Source organism: Lactuca sativa, chromosome 4, assembly GCF_002870075.4.
Source record: "Lactuca sativa cultivar Salinas chromosome 4, Lsat_Salinas_v11, whole genome shotgun sequence".
In the NCBI taxonomy this organism is placed as follows: domain Eukaryota; kingdom Viridiplantae; phylum Streptophyta; class Magnoliopsida; order Asterales; family Asteraceae; genus Lactuca; species Lactuca sativa.
In genome coordinates this window covers 36,816,227-36,834,378 of record NC_056626.2, presented here as the reverse complement: position 1 = coordinate 36,834,378, position 18,152 = coordinate 36,816,227, and the positions used below count along the sequence as shown (strand labels likewise).

Below are 18,152 nucleotides of genomic sequence, written 5' to 3'. Positions count from 1 at the left end.
TTAGAGTCATGGACTGGATTTCAAGAATGAATCTAGCCTTCATAACGTGTGGTTGCACGGGCAAGTTGCAAACCACCTACGTTGTGAGGCGGTTTAAAGGAACAACACTCCATTGGTGAAATACGTTAGGAAAAACGATTAGCCCTAACAAGTCGTTGCAGCTGACATGGGATGAATTCTTGATCCATTTCAAGTGAATTTTTTTTCAGTTAAGAACATGTTAGAATTGGAGAATCAATTCCTAACTTTAAAGAAGGGGAGTATGATTATAGATGAATACACCAATGTTTTCACTAACAAGATGGAGTTCGCCCTACATATTGTCCTGGACGAACTGACCAAGATTGATAGTTACGCCAAGGGGCTACCATGGGAGTACATTGTGCTAGTTAAATAGACACCTAACATTGATGCAGTCGTCTAGGCTGTAAGATTAGTTGAAGGCATGATCAAGAAAAGAACTGCCGACAAGACTGAGGTTGGCGAGAAAAAGGAAGAATGAAGGACTCTCAAAGTCCGATAAAAAAAAGTAAATTCTCAAAGTCTGACCCCAACAACAATATGTATGGGGTGACAACAAAATAACTTGCTTCAACTATGGAAAGACCGACCTCTAGGCTATCAAATGTACCCAAAGCGTGTGTTTTAGGTGTGGAAAATGAATGTTATTCCAACCCTAGTGGTCATAGCAAATCGATTCCAACTATGATAAAAGCTACAAAGTGAGTTAGTCGGTTTAGAGAACCAAGCTCGATGTAGCATCCGACTTTAGTCAAGAGATTGAAGGGAAGGGAAATCGAAGCGATCAAGAAAAGTATCGTAATCATCGTTAAGACTAAGCAGCCAATAGCTAGAAACACTACCTACAAGAATATGATTATACCACATTAGAACATGAAGGAAGGTATCCTCCATGCAAGAGTCTGAATCAAAGAAACCTGAGTATGACCATTGCATCATGCGATGGAAGGTCTTTAGAGAGTGACCTATCGGTCTATTACGATAGTCAAAGTAAATACCTACTCATGTATCGAGTCCGTTTGAGTTGGAGCAGTAGCCTCTGATAGGTCAAGCATGAAACTCGAATGTTAGGAGTTAAGGTTCGAAAGAGAATGAAGAGCGGGTACAAGGTTGAACACCGCTAGCAATTAAAGAGTCCAAAGTTTAGAAGGACGTAGGAGTTATTGTTATTACATAAGATGGAAAGGTAACATTCATAACTGTTATACAAATCCTGTTTTGCTGATGATTCTAGGACGTAATCATCCTAAGGGGGAGATAATTGTAATGTCCACACATTCGAACTAGTAAATTAAAATAGAATAATATATAAAAGTGGCATTTTTATACACGATTAATTAGGATAAATGATCTAAACCAAACTTATAGTATATGTGACAAGGATTGCGTACATATAAAGAACTTTGAAATCCAACTTAGTATAAAGAAGTTATGCTTCTTTGAAGTTCCGCGATTAAATCAACACGGTCGTCCGAAGATTTGCAAGAAACCGCCTAGGTTGATGACGTGACACCACCTGCTGGCACAAGGAGGCCTGGTCAGCTGCCCACTCCTCTAAGAGACAATATGACATTGCATGATGTGTATATGACACATGACACCACAAATTCGTTACACATGATGGTCTTTTAGAATTAATGAAGTGACAAGCTCCAGTAGCGACATGTGGCTTCGGCTGTGAAGGGCCAACACGACAAGAGTGTGCAGCGCGACTCTTGTCTATGTGCGACGCATGCTCGACAACTATATACACCCTTTTCGATTTCACTTCACTTCCACATCAAAATCCACCTAAACTCTCTCAAATCTATAGAATTCTTTAGGTCCAATTTTAGGTGTTTTCATTAGTCAGTAGTCATAATGCGTCAGAGGGTCCGGAAAATAGAAGCTTTCAGGTCAGCGTTCTGTCCACATAATTTCTCAATTTTCGCTAAATTCTCTGTAAGTTAAGTTGCACTTATCTTAATTCAAGTGTAACTTATATATATATATATATATATATATATATATATATATATATATATATATATATATATATATGTTCATAGTCGTTTTTATGAACCTATAAATAAGATTTATTAATGATTCCAAGTTATTATATTGATTAATCTACTAACGGGGATAATATCTAGGCTGGATTTAATGAGGTGTTTAAAATGGGATTTCCAAATAGTATACTCTGTATACCAAATAAACCCTACCTCCGATATGATCCTAACTGGTTATTCCTTACTTGATAGATCTTTATGGAAACATTGGGATTGTTGGGGAATCTAGACTATCATTAGTCATAAGGAATATCAGACTAAGACTTAGTAATAGTCATACCTAGGTCACGTCAAGGGAAACATCAAACTACTAAGGCGAAAGGCTGTCCAAATTTTGAGGTTTCCACTTTTAACAGGTGAGTGCATAGTTACTTTCATCTTACACATATATATGAAGTGCTTTAATTGCTTAGATGCTATGTATGCCTATTGCCTATATTTTGTAATATTTTTGCTTAATGTGGCTTACTTGGTTAAACCTTATAAAATATTAAATTACTTATTTTACCTAAATTATATTGGGTAGTAAAGGGGTGAGGAAAGTAAAATACAATGTGAGGTTGTAACCAACATTGTAGTGTGTACTGTTAGGGAATTGTCATCTAGTAGAATTTAGGTGACAACCATAGACTATTTTAGACAAGTATGGCGAACATGGGCAGGCTTGCAATCATGTAGATGTGTAACACCCAGATTCCAAGTATTTCTTATTTTATTTTTAACAATTGATATCAAATTAGTTTGCAAATTTGGTCCCAAGGGGCGAAAGTGTAAATCTTAGGGAGGAGGTGCGTACTCGGGGTGTACTCTGTCCGAGGTTAAACCTTAATTTTCGGGGTTTGGACCCTATTTAAGCGTCATTATGGACCCAAGACATTTCCCCTCATCAGCCACCATACCCTAGAAGATCTCCCATAAAACCCTAGCCCTCTTTTGAGTGTTCTTGAGCTTTTTAGTGACCTTTTGGTGCTTTTGGGTGGTTCTTGGTGGTGAAGGAAGTTCCTTGAAGATATAGTGGTGCATTCAAGTCCTTGGATCAAGATTCTACACCTTCTTGTGCATCTACAGAATGTATCAAGTTCACACCTTGGAGTTCTTTATTCTAGATCTCATTATATCCGTGTTTATGCACTCTTTCCCCAAAACCTTGGTCTTATGGAGTATGGACTACTCCAGACCATTTGAGTTATCCTTTTGGGCATTTAGGAGTGTATGAAGTCATAATAATCAGATCCTGAGGGTTGAGGTTCACCAATGCTTGAGTTGTTGGCCTTTTTATGTAGTTTTATACCTAGGGTATGGTATTTTGGATTAGGTGTCTAAGCCTATAACTATAATTGGTATATACTTGAATTGATAATAGCACAGTCCTTTTGGGTTGCCTTCAAACCTGTCAATTGAATAGGATGACTACTAGAGAGAGAAGAATGATTTATTAATTTATTACTTGGTTAATAAATTAATTAGAAATCAAAATAAATTATTTATTAATGTATTATGGAAATAATATATTAATCATATTGTTTAATTAATATTTAATCAGAAATTAATTTGGAATTAATTTTGGGATTAAAAGAATTAATTAAAAGTGCTGGGACTAAAGGTGACAATGTTCACTAGTTGAACATTGGCCAATTCTAGAACCTCCCTAAATTAGGGGGAATGAAATCTAGAGTATCTCTAGGGTTTCCTTGGGCTCTAAGGGTGCCTTGGATGCCTTAGGGAAGAAGTTAAGAGATTAGGGTTATTTTGGATACATCTGCCTTATCCAATACCTTCCTAACACCTATATAAACCCTCCTTAGGGTTAAATTTTGGCTATGAATCCTCTAAGAGCCTAAGGGCCTAAATTTCTATTCTATTACTTTCTTTCTTTCTCTCTCTCTCTCTCTCTCTCTATATATATATATATATATATATATATATATATATATATACCATTAGAGGCGTGACACTTGTAGCGCTTGCTACCAAAGGTCTTTCAGACAAGGATTCAATATTGTTTACAATAACAATCTAAAAGGTATGTGTAACATCCCAAAATTTAAGACCAAAAATTTCATTTTTAATTTAATAATTATAAAACCATTTGACTAAAAACATCCATAGTATCAACTCATATCAAAACCATTGTATCAATAGTCAAAATATGTCAATAATATCATAGTAAAACTCCCAGAGATCTCATGTGCGGAAAATGTAGTGTGATGTGCTGCGATCATGTCGGCTCCTTTCCCTTCGAAGAGGAAGTACTTGAAATCAAAACTAAAAACTGTAAGCACAAAGCTTAGTGAGTTCCCCTATCATACCACATAATCACATACTTCCAGGCATATCTGGGTGCCCAACCTACCCTGTGAAGCATATCTAGGTGCTCGACCTACCCTGTCAAGCATATCTGGGTGCTCGACCTACCCTGCCAAGAATATCTGGGTGCCCGACCTACCCTCCGGTTTATCCCAACCGGTTACAGGACTATTTCACCCCTACCACTACCAGATAATACATAGCATAAACATATTGTCAGGCATATCTGGGTGCCCGACCTACCATCCGGTTTATTTCAACCGGTTCCGGGGACTATTTCACCCCTCCTACCACTATCACATAATAACATAACATACTGGCACATAAAGTATATCATATAGTGACATACTAGACAATTATCACAAAGAAAATCATCTCTACTGTAATTAACTACTAGTGGGCCGACATTGGTGCCTTCAACCCACGTCTACTGGAAGGTAACTCACTTCAAATGCTATAAGGTAGCTGAACGACCCTCGGCTCTGAATTCAACCCGACTCAAACTCCTACACATAAAATATTTTTTTTAATTACCTTTTTGTACTCATGACCCCTTAAGGGTCAACTTTGGTCAAAGTCAAAATCAACATTCTGGTCAAAGTCTACATTCCGAGTTGACTCAACTCGCCGAGTTGGCCCTTCAACTCACCGAGTCTCATAAATCATAAAACCCTGAAATCGCGATCTAACTCATCGAGTTCTTTCACGAACTCGTCAAGTTCCTCCTATCAACAGAATTGAGACTTTCCCACTCAGCTCTTCGAGTCCGTCCTTGATAGTCCCGATTCGACCCAACTCGTCGAGTTCCTCTATTTAAGACCTTATTTAGTTATAGATCTGAGGTTTGGACGCTAAGGTCTTAAGAGATTAAGACCCTAGGTTGGTTTTTAGGACTCTAGCCAGTAAGTTGGGGGTACTGGATCAGCAACCCGCTTCCGGGTCAGCGTGCATACCGGGGGCGTACGCCAAGCTGTGGACTTCCTTTGATTTTGAGTCACTTTTGGGCTATATGATTTTGGGCCTTGAATATCTTGTAGGCTTGGGCCTTATTAGAGATTTGAGTGCTACTTAGTTTGGGCCATTTAAGGAAGGGTAAAATGGTCTTTTATCCTGGTCCGAGCATTCATCTGATTTTCAACAGTTTGAGGTGAGCCCCTCCCAGTGTTTCGCAGGTCGAAGGCACCAATGCTAGACTATGGTTAATTTTTATTTGTATGCTATATGTCTGTATGACTCTTGGATGTGTTTTATGTGTTTGTATGTATACCGGGTGGGGATCGATGCCATGCGGGGCTTGATGAGTGTGTTGGGTGGGGCCCATCGCATGTTACTGACAGATTTGTATCAGGCGGGGCCCAATGAATACCGGGCAAGACCCGATGTCGGGCGGGGTCCTGATGAATGTCGGACAGGGCACTATATATGTTTGATATGTATGGTATGTGGTATTTTAGGAACTCACTAAGCTTTGTGCTTACGGTTTTCAGTTTATGTTTCAGGTACCTCTGGATCAAATGGGAAGATCTTGGGATGATCACATGGCACACACCATGATTTTTCCACTTATTGACTCTGATGTACTTTTTGGGATGTTATCTGGTTACTTTGAATATTTAGTGGTTTGATAAAAATGTTTGATTGATGGTTAGTTTACTATAAAAACAAAAAATGATTCTGAGTTTTGGGATGTTAGATGATGTTTATAAAGTCATATACGGGCAGGTTTACAACCTGTAGGTGTTAAGGAATCTAATGTGGGCAGTTTTATGACTTGCAGGTGTTAATGATAATTTGTAGATGTTTAAAGACCACATACACACAAGACTTCGACCTTTAGGTATAAATGAACTTTACAAAGGGGTATTTTATTCACCCTCATGGGTGCCTTTCTACATATATTGTTAAGGAATCCCCAAGACAATTTTGTTAACTTAGGGATCCTTTAGGATAGATTCCCTTGAGGATATCATTTTAGGATCAGGGAGTGGGAATAACAGGAATGGCTAATTTAGGTTAACTTTTTTATATGGAATATATATATTTAAAGAATTTAAATTATATTATTGTGGGCTGAAAACCTTATGTACTCACCAGGTTTCCAAACCTGTCCCACTCAGTTTCTTTGTATCATAGGTAGCGATACAAAGGTACTTGGGTTATAGTGTAATTATTTGATGAGGGATTAAAGGAGTTTGTAGGCCACTAGTGTAATTATTGTAAGGTATGTCAAAGTTTATGCTTATGTTTCTATATCAGTTACAACATTCAAAGTTTTGTAAATAAAACCTATTTCTTCGGAAATGCTTCCAATAATGTTCTGGGGCAAATTCCTCAAAAATAAAAGAATACTCTGATTTAAAATAAGCATAAATAAAATGGTCTTTTCCAAGTCATGAAAATTGGGGATATCGCATCATCCCATCTCATACTTTATTATCACCTCTTCTCATACTCTACTCTCATCTCTTCTCACATTATGTCATTTTATTCTCATATTCTCATGCTCTACCATTATATTCTCACCTAGACCCAAATGGACTAATCACATATGATAGATTCACTTATCATATAAGGGGGATAACACAATTTTGATCTTAATAGAGTATAATCACCCAAATTTGGTCCCTTCACGGATCCTTTAACCCTTTTCTTCTCACGAATCCCTCACGAATTACAATGATCCCTTATGGACCCTCTACACTTAATCCTCCGCAGATTATATCAAGGTTCGTTAGAAGGACCTTCTTACTTTATTCCATTCATGGAACTCTTTCTCAATCTTCTCTAAAAACACATAATTGCATTCTCGGAGAAATCATCTTTCTACATTCCCACAGGAATCATCTTTCTACTATTCTCAAAATCTTTCATGTAAAGGATACGGTCTTCCCAAGTCTTACATATCAATTAACATATAACAATCTATCACATCATTTCATTAAAAAAACTTGAACTATCAATATAGTACTTAATTCATTAAGTACTTAATCTAAATCTTCATCTAATAACATGTAGGTTTTTAACACAATACCACTAACATTTAGTCATACATTCTTACTTTGTCTTCATCTAATATATTATGGGTACTTAACACAATACCACTAATATCTACCATACATACATACTCATTCAATATATTATATTCATATAATCATACTCTATCTTCATCTATTAGCTTGTAGGTATTTAACATAATCCCCTTAACATCTGATCATACCTTCATACTCATTTACAAGATTATATTTCATATTATCATATTCTATCTTCATCTAATATCTTATGGGTATTTAACACAATAGTATTAACATATAATCATGCATACATAATCAATATGAGATTTTAGTACTTATAATCATAATCTAGTGAGAGAGTTACAGCTCGCGTTATTAGTTAGTGAAAACTAACTACTCCTTGGCTTCAACTCTCCACTTGATGTTCTTGATCCTTATTCTTTGCCCAAGCCCTATTCAAACAACATATCAAGTTCCTTAGAACTTTTCTTAGCCCATTAAGATCTTAATCACAATCCATATCAAAATGATCACTCAATTGGTTATAATTCTAACATTTCATTTTCTACATTAAAATATATTATACCCCATGAGTTAAACATCCCATGCTACATAATTCATTAAACTCAAAACTCTATTGCGTCAATTCATCTCTCTCACTAGTTAGGGTTTGAACCCCTAATTATCCATATATGGAGTTCACCATGGAAATCACATTCAAAGCTTGTTCAAAGCTTCTAAACGATCTTAATAACATACAAATCGAGATATATACCCATTAACTCAAGAAATATAGTCAAATTAAAATTTTCACCATTGAAGCTCAAACCTTCATCAAAGGGAGAAATCATTACCTTTAGAGGGAAATGATGTTAATTCTTTCAATCTTCCATCTCTAGCTTATATTGTCTCCTTCTTGGCCTCAAAATCACCATCTACCGGCTCTTGAACGACTTGGGGAGGAATTAGTTCGAGAATGAATCCTTAATAGATTTAAATCTGTCTTCCAATTGTGAAACCGTGTCACGGAAACCTGTTTACCGCACCGTGGTGTGCCTAATCCCTCCAACGGAGTCGTAGTGTCTTTCTCTTCTAGTATCCTACTTTTTCCACCATGTCGTGGTAACCCATATTATTAAGTCTCAGTGAAAAGTACATTGCTCTCTACTTATAATGAGACTTTCATCCATTTTTTTGCTTAGAAAACTGCACCGTAGTATAGCCCTTACCGCACTGCGGTTTTTGTACTTCAATAGGTCCTTAGTTGATTACATTCCGATTTTGGGACAATTTTTTGTCTAACTTCTAACACTTATAACTTCTTCGTTTTAAACTTGTTTTCCTTGATCTTTATATCCATGTAAAGGTATGGATAAGTTCTATAACTCTATTAAGTTACTTCGGATGACTACTTATGGGTCTTAATATATTAAGTCACAAACATGGCCCATAAAGCATAAAATTCCCATTTAACCTTTATGGCTTAAATACACAATCTCTTGCATTTCATCTCTTGAACCCACTTATCTTATCCTATAAAATTCATTTAGGCTTTTATCGACTCGTTTTATGAAGTTACATCTTCTCAATTCATGAAATTCCTCTAAATTACCAAATTGCACTTTATGGCCAAAAACTCTGTAAAAGTCAAATATTTATAACTTTCGGGATCTTACACCTTGAGCCGACTATGTTGGACTATATAAAGACTAATCAATGTAGGGCCGATTCGTTTTCGTTGATTTTAGGGGCCCAATGTAAAGACTAAAACATATGCCCCCCCCCTTTTTTTTACTTATAATCAAATTCATTAATAATACCATAATTATTATAACAACAATCAAAACAAATGAATGATGGTATAATTGTAACGTCCCAAAAATAAGACCCGAAATTTTTTCATTTTTACATTAATAAAAACAACAACCCAAAATTGTTATAAAACCATGATTATAAAATGTATCGATACATCATCAATATCAGAGTAAATCACAAAGATGCGGAAACGAGTGGTGTGTGCTCTACAATCATCCCGAGCTCTTCCCTTTGGAACCAGAAGTACCTGAAACATAGACTAAAAACCGTAAGAGCAAAGCTTTGTGAGTTTCCCGAAATACCACATACCATACATAAATTAACACATAACGGACCCCGTTCAATGAGTGAATCGGGCTCCGCCTACACTGGCATAACGAGCCCCGACCACTGAGTGTAACGAGCCTAGCCCAAACTCACATATCGGTCCCCGCCCACTGAGTATAGCGGGCCCTGCCCAAACTCGTATAATGGGCCCTGTCCAGCATACAAATCATATAAGCACATACACATACAGAACCGCACAGACATCTAGTATCCTAGCATCACTGATCATGGGCCGACATTGGTGCCTTAGACCCGCTAAACATGGTGATGAAACTCACCTCGCACTACCGAATCTCACAGAAAGAATCTCTGGCTGCGGGCCCGTTAAAATCCTCGCGCTATCAATTACAAAATAATCATCCAATCAATAATTGGATCCCAACTCACACAAAGAGTCTAAATTAGGGTAAAATACCTTTTTACCCTTCCCTATGTTTGGCCTAAGGCCCAAGCCCAATCCAAATTGTCCAAAACCCCAATATTCCAAAATAATCATTCCAAGCCCAAATATGGACCAATTTTCCAAATTGGGACCAAATCTCTTTCATGGGCCTTTTCCAAGTGAACCCAAAACAAGCATCATCCCAAAACCCGATGGCCCAACATGGCCCTCAACATCTAAGTCCAAACATGGACCAAATCGAAGCCCAAGCGTCCAAAGACCAACCTGCTGAGCATGCAGGGCGTACTCAACACGTACATGCATCATACTTGCCTTAGGTCTTGTACGCTAAGCGTACATGCTTGTATACCCAGCGTACTCCCCCATTTGGCAAACTTCCATTTTTCCAGCTCTTAATCGATTAAGACCTCAATCCAAACTCATATCTGACTTCCTTAAAATGGTTTATCATGTAAAGTTGCCAACTTTACATGCATGCATGGCTTAAAGGGGCATTTAGAGCTCAAAAGAGCTTAATAAATGACTTAATGTATGCATGAGACCATAGACACCATAAAGTTTGCACCTTTAAGCTTAAGGAACCCTCCAAACATCCAGATCTAAAAGATTAAGCTTCTAAAGAACGATCTTAACTCATCAAGACCAACCAGAAGGGAGTAATATGGCCATAAACAAGTCCAAAAGAAGATCCATAAGAAAACTTTTCAATATAAGATCTTTATACCTCAAATGACTTGCAAAAGGAGGGATGATTCTGAATCTCTAAGATTCACACTAAGCAATGAACCTTCAACCTTCTTCTATCCTTTCAAAATGAGCAAATAAGCATCAACTTTCTTATCAAGAGCTCGAACACACAAAATGATGGCTAAGGGTCGAAATTTAGAGTTTAGGAGGTATGGAGGCTGGTAAAGAGGCCATTCCTAGGGACTTAGGAGTTTATATAGGGTGCAATACCCTAAAATTAGGGTTTCGTTAAACCCTCGTACGCCCAACGTACGAGGCTCGACTCCGCAATCAATCTTCCCCCTTAGTACGCTAAGTGTACCATGTGGTACACCCCACGTACTAGCTTCTCAGCTAGCACGCTAAGCGTACCCAATGGTATGCCTCACGTACTAACCCCAAGGACTAAATTGCAATATTTTGAAACAAAAAGGGCTAAAAGGGAATGTACGCAATTCAAGTGTTACAACAACTGATAATCGTACATAGTTAATTACATTGTCGGTAGATTCTAATTCTGATTTTAGATTTTAGTAAGAACAATGGCGTAAATATTAATTTGATTTTATAATTAAATAGATAAATAAGTAAATAATAGAATTCAGATTTCATAAAGTAATAAAGAAGCAAATAAAAAAACTATTAGGAGGAAAGAAAGAGATGAAGTCGCTTGACTTATGCGATTGCCAAAGTAATTTAAATCAATATAAGCTTATAAGGGTAAAGTTTGGGGGATTGCTTTTAGTGGCCGAACAAAAAGAACATACAGAATCGCATTTTTGCACACGACATGACTCTAACGTGGGACAATAAATTGTAGTGTCCAACGCCTTATCCAACAACCTAACTAAATTCTTGTGCTTCTCTCTCACAATTCCAATATACAAGAGTATATATACTATATGATACTAGAATACTCAACCTCGCTAAGAGGGCATGCGACCATATTCTTAGAGCATTATATGTGGGCAACTAGATGTAATACCATTTTGGTGCCACATCAACAATAGTGTTATAACACCAAGTGGTGAAATGGTCACCATGTTGTATCTTGTTATGACACCAACTTTTTTTTTTTTCCATTTTATAATTTATTTTTTATTTCATTTTGATTTTTTTTTTAATTTAGACAAATATTTTTTACATATAACATAATAAATAAAACATAATGTTTAAAAATTATAAATAACATATAATAATTTTTAAAGATTAAAATTAACATAGAGATTCAATTACACATAACATCCAAATTCAATATATATATATATATATATATATATATATATATATATATATATATATATATATATATATATATATATATATAACGCTATTCGTTATCGTTATTGTTACCATAGAAGATATAATCTGCCAAGTCTTCTCGAATTTGTCTGTGTTTATTTGCGTCCTGAATGTCAACAAAGCGACGCAAATAATCTGCTATTCCTGGTTGAATCTGAACGTGTCTGGGCTCCGTTGGGATATAGTTTGCAATATCTCACACTTTATCTTCTACTACCATGTTATGCATTATGATACATGCATATATGATATATCGTAGAGTTTCTAAATCTAATGGTCGTGCTGCATGTTTGACTATATGTCACTTCGCCTTTAGCACTCCAAAAGCACGTTCTACATCCTTACGTGCTCCTTCTTGTCTTCTTTTAAAAAAATTGTCTCGTTCTTCAACCAGGTGGCGGAATGCCTTCACGAATGTGGAATACTAAGGATATATTCCATCTGTAAGGTAATACCCATATTTGTATTCGTTTCCATCCACCATGAAAGGAGCATCCGGGGCCTTTCCATTTAAAAGATTGTCGAATATTGGCGACTGATCAAGAACGTTGACGTCGTAGTTGGAACCCGCAACCCCAAAAAATGCATGCCAAATCCATAAATCTTGAGAAGCAACAGCCTCTAAAACTAACGAAGGTGATCCATGATGGCCGCTTGCGTATTGCCCTTTCCATGCTACCGGACAATTTTTCCATTTCCAGTGTATGCAATCAATGCTTCCGATCATTTCGGGAAACCCATAGCGTTCTTCATGTGCCGCATACAATTCTTGCAAATCATGCAACGAAGGTTTCCACAAATACACGTCTCCAAATGTTTCAACAACACCTCTTGACAATGTAAACAAACTCTCTCTTGCGGTTCTTTCGGACATTATCATATAGTCGTCCATGGTGTCGAGTGACTCCCCCATAACCATCAAACGAATGGCCACAACACATTTCTGCAACGTTGTAAACCCTCGTCTACCTCTAGCATCATATCTTAATTGAAAAAATTTATACCTAAACATAAATTAACTACAGTTTAAAAATATATTGCATATATTGTAAAATTAAAGAAACATGTAGTACATTTTTTTTATTTTGTATAAAAGTATAGTAAAGAAGCGATATCGGCTTTCCAAGGCGTTGGCGATTCGTAAGAACACATCCCTACTCAAACGAAATCTTCTTTTGAAGTCCTTCGCCCCGTATACACAATTATCTGCAAAGTAATCGTGATATAGATGTTCGTGTCCTTCCTCGCGATTTCTTTTTAACATCGCACGTCTTGATAGTAGCGGGGTTGGGTTTGGTTGTAGCAGGTCGGTAGTGTAATAATGATACATCATCCAGAAGAAAATATCGTTATCTGAATCATCGGACGAGACAAAAGGGTCCGTATTTTTTTTTGAAGATAATTGAAACTATGTAGAGAGGAGAAGAGAATTTGTGTGAAATTTTTCATAAAATGGTAGGTATTTATAGGGTAAATGATTTTTTTTAATAGTTAAATTTTTTATACCGTTGTCATTTAATGTTTGAAAACGTTTAAATTTTGTGTGTTTCATCTGGTCGCGACAGCAACGAGATACAACCTCGACGAGCAAAAACGAGTAGGGGGCGGTGTTCCCCCGTCACGACGCCGTTGAGGCGTGCCACCTCATCCCCATTGCTTCTCGTTTGGCCCATACCACATAGACTTGGACTAAACAATGTTGATAATTAATGAAATATACTTTGGACATCTTGCTTTGTAGAATTTCTTAATAATTTTTCTTTTATAAAAAAGATATACAAGTGATGTACATTAAACTGCAGGGAAACTGGGCCATTTTTTATTCATTTGTATTTTTTTCATATAGCTTTGCTTTAAGTATTGTTGTATTTATTGTATCATATGTGGAATACAATCTAGTTATGGATAAAATGTCTTGTCGTGTGCAAAAAAAATTGTCTGTTTTTTAACATCTGCAGTTAGGATGAAAGTGGATCCAAACCCAAAACGAATGGACCCAGACCCGGAAAACCTTGAACCGGTTAACGGGATTTTGAAGAACCCAAAACCGGACCAGTATATAAGAACCAGTACCGGGTAAAGTGGGTCTAGAACCGGAAAACCCGAAAACATCAAAGTGGGTAGGTTGGAACCGGATAAAGTGGGTTTAGACCCGGAAAAACCGGAATTTTTTGGTAATTACTTACTACTTAGTAAGTTGAACTTTCAAATTTTTCATATTGATATGCCGACTTTGGAGGACTGTAACTTATTGAATATGAAACCAAAATTAACAAAATTATAATCTAAAATCATGTACAAAGTCTAAAATACACTTTGCAAAAAATTGCATGTTAATCCGACTTTAAACGAATGAGATATGCGTGTGTTAACATTTTCACAGAATACAAAGTACAAAAACAAATAGCTGAAAAGTTGAAAATTTTCAGTTTTGATATCCCGACTTTGGAGTACTGTAAATCATTGAATATTAAACCAAAAATGACAAAAGTATAGTCTAAATTCATGTACAAACTGTAAACTACAAGTTGGAAAAAAGCACATGTCAATCTGACTTCAAACGAATTAGATATGCATATTTTAAAACTTTCACCGAATACAAAAAAACTGAAAAACTAAAAACTTTGAACTTTGATATCTCAACTTTGGGGGACTGTAATTCAATGAATATAAAGCTAAAAATGGAAAATTTATAGTCTAAAATCATATACAAACTCTAAACTACATGTTGGAAAAAACTGCATGTCAATCGGAGTTGAAAAAATGAGATATGCATCTTTTAAACGTTTCACAAAAACCGGTTCCGGTTCTAAAAGTGGTTCCGATTCTGGTTTTTAAACCCGGTCTACCTGGACTCAATGGACCCAAACCCGGATTACCCGGAACCCGGATAAAGCCAATTTTTAAATCCGAAAACTGAATCGGTTCTATATATTCCAGTCCTATTTTCCGGTTCTAAATTTCATCCCTAGTTTGCAGTCCATTAATATAAACTAAAATTTAAATAACTAATATTTTTAAACTTAAAAGAGTTTTTTTTCAAATATTTCTAGTTTTATAACATTAAAATATTCCATCAAATTCAAATTACTTTTAATTTCAATTCATTTAAGGGATTTAATATTGGAATCACTCGAATCCTTTGTAGTTGGTCAATATTTTGTATAAAAAATATCTATTGAACTTAGCTTTGTCATAAGTCAATATTTTGTATAAAAGATTATCTTATGAACTTAATATTTCAATATCAAATTTTATGTAAGTATTGTTGTATAACATTTTTATTTTTCATAGCCATTTTTTTATGTTACATTATATTATGGTTAATGTGTCTGTCTAGCTTATTTTTTATTTTAACGACAATAGGATAATTAGGTCATTTTTAAAACAATGTGTGGTAATATAAACAATAAAAATAAAATGATATGAATCAACAGATATATTTGATATTTATTGTGTTTCATTGTAGTTAAAATGCAAAAATATTAAAAAAATGCATTCAAATTAAAAACATTAATGTTTGAAGAGTTTACAAAAAGGCATTTAAAAGAGAAAAAAAACACACATTTGAAAAAAAAAATAGTATTTTTTTAGCTAGGAAATGTCTGAAGAGATTAAAAAACTCTAATCCGTATCTACAACAAAAGGAGGGACACACATTAGGTCTCCAGTTCTCTATAAAAAAAAAAACATTGTATAAATACTAATCTTTTCATATGTTCCATAAGCCATAGACAAAACACAAAAAAAAAAAAATATATGTACAATCAAAAAACAAACACCACCAAAGTGTGGTAATAAGGAGGGGCATATTATTACACGACGACAAATATAACAGAAAGGGTAAAACACGAATGGTTTTTATGATTTAGTGTAATCTGCGTGTTTGGTTCCTAACAACTATTTTTAACTCGAACATTTCCTATTTTATAATTTTGTTGCATGTTCGGTCTTGTCCGCTCTTAAAAGACTAATTTACCCTTGTCCATTTCTTTTTTTAATTAAACTTTTTCTTTTTAATTAATTTATTATTTATTAATTATCAAATAAATTGAATTATTAATATATTATTTGAAAAATGACCCATCCCGCATCAATCCTCTTACAACTCCTTCCACTACCTCCGGTTACTATCTCCGGTAACAGATCTATCCAGCAAATGCACCGGTCATCATCTCCGGCTATAGATTAAATGTAACACCGTAAAAATTTACAACCAATTTAAACTTTTGGAAAACAACCATATTCATTAAGTTATTACAAAAAGGTTTTCAATTCATGTATTATCAGAGTATCCCAGAAACATCAACAAAAAACTGAGGAGCGGTACGATCACCTCTTCGCCTTGCCACGATCTCCTAAAATACCTGAAACAATACACTGAAACTGTAAGCCCAAAAGCTTAGTGAGTTACCCCCAAAATACTACATACAACACATACGCCCTTCCAGGCCATAACATCACGTACGCCCTTCCAAGCCATAACTCCATAGGATCTTCCGATCCATATGTCTCAGGAGATTTCCATCCCATAACTCAGTTGACCTTCCGGTCCATATCATCTTGACCTTCCGGTCCTTTCCATACATAGCATACATAGCACATACATAAATATAATCTTAACCACATATAACATGATGACCTTCCGATCCATAACATACTGCTCATATCGTAGCATAACACATACCGCTCTCATAACATCTAACAACATATACCTCATACTCTTCATAGCACATAAGACCTTCCGGTAACACATATACCATCCTAACTATCAGGATACTGACCTTAACCAGGTCCCTAACGTATACCATCCTAACTACCAGGATGCAAACATAGAAAATCAATAAAATAACAACAATACCCGGATTTCCATCCGATAGAGGGTCGGCCTTGGTGCCGTAGACCCTGTCAGTATAGTGAGGATAACTCACCTACAACTGCCGACTGAAGAATAAGATCATGCTGCTCCGACCACCGACAATAACCCCACCACTGAACATTACCAAATAACCAAATCCAATAAATACCAATAATTACCAAAATACCCCTGGAAGTCAACTGGCCAACCCTTGGTCAAAGTCCAAGTCCTCAGTCAAAATCAACCTTTCTGGTTGACCCTACTCGCCGAGTCAACCCGTTGACTCGTCGAGTTCCCATACTTAAAACTCTCATATCACGACTCAACTCGCTGAGTCGCCCCAAGACTCGTCGAGTTCAACAATCTCTGAGTCCCATCCTGCTCAACTCACCGAGTCGTCCCTCGACTCACCGATTCACGGCTTAACCAAAAAAGGTTATGGTTCCACAACCAGACTCACCGAGTCCAAGGCAATCTCGCCGAGTTGTTCTTCCAACTCGCCGAGTCTACACGGGACTAATCGGGCCAAACCCTACCTGAATCGCTGAGTCCTCTCCCAGACTCGTCGAGTCCACACGGGTTATTCCATAATCTGAAATTACAGAGCTTCTCCTTTGCTCCAAACAATAGATCAGGGTCCCTATGGTTCATTAGCAACACAAAGTTGCTACCTTTACGTGCTTCCATGACCCATTCACCAAAAACCAAGCTATAACGGAACTTAACTCATTAGGGTTGGCTTTTGCATATCTAAACAAAGGGCTTTCTTCACATAGAATCCATATAGAACTCAAATCTGGAGTTTCAACTCCAAATCTAGCTCATGCATCAAGATCTCATCATAAATTCCTCCAAACAAACCCTAAAGCTCCATGAAAGGTGGATCTAGAAGAAATAAAGCCAATATGACGAATCCTTACCTCAAAACAACCTCCAACTGAAGAGTAAACCAAATCTCCTCAAGCCTCCTTGATCCAAGCTTCTTAATCTTCAAGACTTCCTTCCTAAATCCACTTATCTAAGCTCCCAAAATCCTCCCAAGGCTCTCACTTATGATTTTAGGGCTACTGATTCTCAGGGGAGTAATAAGGGGCCGAAATGGGGGCTTAAGGCTCCTTAAATAGGGTGCAAACCCTAGGAATTAGGGTTTCTCATTCCAGCACGGACTCGTCGAGTCCAACCTCCGACTTGGCGAGTCCGGTCACTTAAGATGTGCCCGACACACGCTTAGACTCGACGAGTTGCAGCTCCTACTCACCGAGTTCCTCTTTTCCAAACTTACACTTTACCCCCTAAACTCTTGATTCTGACTTGGGATGTTACAATTCTCCCTT

At 36.5% G+C, this 18,152-nt stretch overlaps 1 protein-coding gene across 1 annotated transcript; it reads right to left on the bottom strand.

Annotated features, from left to right (window-relative positions):
- Positions 1–12,384: 12,384 nt before the first annotated feature.
- Positions 12,385–12,852, bottom strand: LOC111908980 (uncharacterized). The gene has a single exon (XM_023904775.1). The coding sequence runs from the start codon at positions 12,850–12,852 to the stop codon at positions 12,385–12,387; it is 468 nt and encodes a 155-aa protein (XP_023760543.1).
- Positions 12,853–18,152: the final 5,300 nt, after the last annotated feature.

What these genes read in the sequence shown, in the direction of transcription:
- LOC111908980 (XM_023904775.1), bottom strand. Translation starts at nt 12,852, where the DNA reads ATGGACGACTATATGATAATGTCCGAAAGAACCGCAAGAGAGAGTTTG.